This window comes from Anopheles aquasalis, chromosome 3 (assembly GCF_943734665.1).
Source record: "Anopheles aquasalis chromosome 3, idAnoAquaMG_Q_19, whole genome shotgun sequence".
In the NCBI taxonomy this organism is placed as follows: Eukaryota; Metazoa; Arthropoda; class Insecta; order Diptera; family Culicidae; genus Anopheles; species Anopheles aquasalis.
The window spans coordinates 23,854,096-23,856,595 of NC_064878.1; the positions used below are offsets into that span (position 1 = coordinate 23,854,096).

The 2,500-nt window shown below is 48.7% G+C and overlaps 1 protein-coding gene across 8 annotated transcripts in view; it reads left to right on the forward strand.

Annotated features, from left to right (window-relative positions):
• LOC126573983 (cholinephosphotransferase 1) overlaps window positions 1-2,500 on the forward strand; it is an 11,559-nt gene that overhangs the window by 2,934 nt on the left and 6,125 nt on the right. For 3 of the 8 annotated variants that reach the window (XM_050233844.1, XM_050233843.1, XM_050233846.1), the window contains exon 3: window positions 2,144-2,275. The exons of 2 other annotated variants lie outside the window; for them this stretch is intronic. In XM_050233844.1, the coding sequence (XP_050089801.1) occupies window positions 2,144-2,275 (132 nt within the window). Of the gene's footprint in view, window positions 1-1,147; window positions 1,277-2,143; window positions 2,276-2,500 lie in introns of all 8 variants that reach the window. 3 more of the 8 variants (XM_050233848.1, XM_050233847.1, XM_050233851.1) reach the window with 2 other exon arrangements.

Consider the following 2,500-nt stretch of genomic DNA (forward strand, 5'->3'; position numbering starts at 1 on the left):
GGCATCCTTTCCCTTCCCCGGGCTCACCAATTGCTCACGGTGGACACGGGGTGCGGATTTACGTTATGAAAGGGTAGCATACTCGACTGGAGTTACCCGTGAACCATCCAGTAGCAACGTTTTTGGGGACTTTTTTTCAGAAAAAAATGTCCAACATGCGGGGAATATACGTCATTGTTGATGTGTAGCGGACGGATCTTACTGGGCTGCGTGAACGTGCCAACATATTCCGACAATTTCGTTTCGTAACGCTGGAGTGACTTGCACTCCAAAGAGGGTGGGGGCACTGAACATACAAAGAGGCGTGTACGAGCGCAGCACCTCGTGCTGTGTGTTTGTTATCAGCAGAGTATTGAAAACATACGATGGCGCCCTATCACACACGCGATGTGCTTGCTGTGATAACGGGTTGGGTTGATCGCGCACCCGGAGGTTTGACAATAAAATCCTTATTATTATTTGTACAGTATCGTAAGATGTGGCGTGGCCGGTTCTTATCGGTTGCTGATTGCTGCCTCACACCATGGCCATCGATGCCAGATCCGGCGGTGAACGGTGTGTGGCCAAAATTTTGCGCTACCAAGCTGCTGCTGCTGCTGCTGCTGCTGCTGCTGCGGGAATTGGGGTCACTAAGTGCGGTTGCGATCGTGTACGATGGGAATGCCACGCACGCCTGTAATTAACACGCCTGTACCTACCATTCATCATCACAAGCTCCTCCAGCTGTCGTTTCCATAGAAACAGTCGTGATAGTTGACCAACGTGTTTGATCAGATGCCGTATGTCATAGCCTCATTAACTGCTGCTGCTGCTGCTGCTGGTTCGGATTGGTCATCGATTTATGTACAAAAGCTCAAATTCAAAATGAAATCACAACGAGATGCCTTATCGACCGCGCATACACAGAAGTCGCTCGAGTGCGTAGTGTAGCTTCCACATGCATTTCAACCAACTGTTCTTCTACATTTACTCCAACCACCCTCCCTAATGATGTTTGATGCCCTTCATCTTCTCTTTCTTTTCCGTTCCGCTTGTCTGTGTTCGCCGTTCGAAACTTGCGTTAATGATTGAAAACAAACGTCCCCGTGTCGCGCCTCCATTGTTATGATGTGTCATGAAAACCAACTGCCCCCTGGTGGTACACCAGATCTTTGGCCAGCTAGAACTGTGGTGTTCGATGGCCATAATGACCATCATTTGCGGAAGCTGGTCGCTGCTGCACTTCGGTGCAGTGATACGGGCCGGTGGTGTTGGTAAAAATGGATCGACGGTCGCCGTAAGTGTAACACACCATCAACGAGTACCCCAAAAACCATCACCTTCTATCACCTGCTCTTCATTTCGTATCTACCAACTCCCTCTGAACCGGTATCCACTTCCTACGTACTACCTCTACCCTCAATTCTCTGTCCCAAAATCACTCTGACCACCCAAGTCCCAAGACTCGAACAATTACGTACGGCACCGTTGAATTGACTTTAATATGGACGACTTAAGAATGACCCGGGAGTTCTTCGGGATTATCGGCAGTAAATACAGCTCTGCCTGCCAGTGCAGTGCGCTGGTGATGCATGCTCCTCCTGGCCCACTTTATGCCTTCTGCCCCCCCGTTCACATGTTCTGCATGATCGCCTGATTACAGCAAGTGTGTTCCGTAGTGCTGACATCCGTCTAAGATCGACGATGCAATGATTGTGAGCGAATCGGATTCGGATCACAAGTCCGTAGTGTGCCATGCATGCTCTGTGTGTTGTTTCATCTCTTTGTGTGTTACCTTGTTGCCTATAGAAACGCGACTGCTGCCGCAAGATCCATGTCGGCTGGGGGCGTATTGTGTATCCGCGGTCCAGTGTTCTAACCATCTGTCTATCCTCTATATATATTGTGATTACCTGATCCTGTGGATAACATTGATTGTGAATGTTTTTTTGTGTATTTCTCGTTGCCTTTCACCAGACTGATCTTCATCTTTCATCTATATTTTCCATTCATTTTCTTTTCCCCCTTTCGCGGCCGTTATGTTCTCGCTCCTCACGCGCTCTTCGCGTTCGATTTAAAAAAAATCAAAAATCCGTCATGGCCTTCTCGCATCAACGTTCACCACAACCACCACCACCACCACGACCCCCTCATCACCTACCAGGTTCCGCTGATCGGAGGCACCTGGAACTATGGCGTCTGTGGCGTCTTTACGTTTGGTTTCGTGCAAATGTTAATCACCTTCTGCCAAACGTTCCGGGCCGGCGGTGTCGGCAAGAATGGCTCAACCGTTGCTGTAAGCTTTTATCTTCGTTCTCTTCCGAGCATAAGACACGGCTAGGACAGGTTACAACAAGCGCTTTAACTTCTTCACCATTTGTTACGCCCCGCCATTCATTGTTCATTAATACGATCATTGTTTAACTTAACATCCAGCATCGCGGACATCGGGATTAGTTTAGAGCCGGATGATGAACGGATTAACATCTCACAGGGATAAGCGCAACAGTGAAGACAGTGT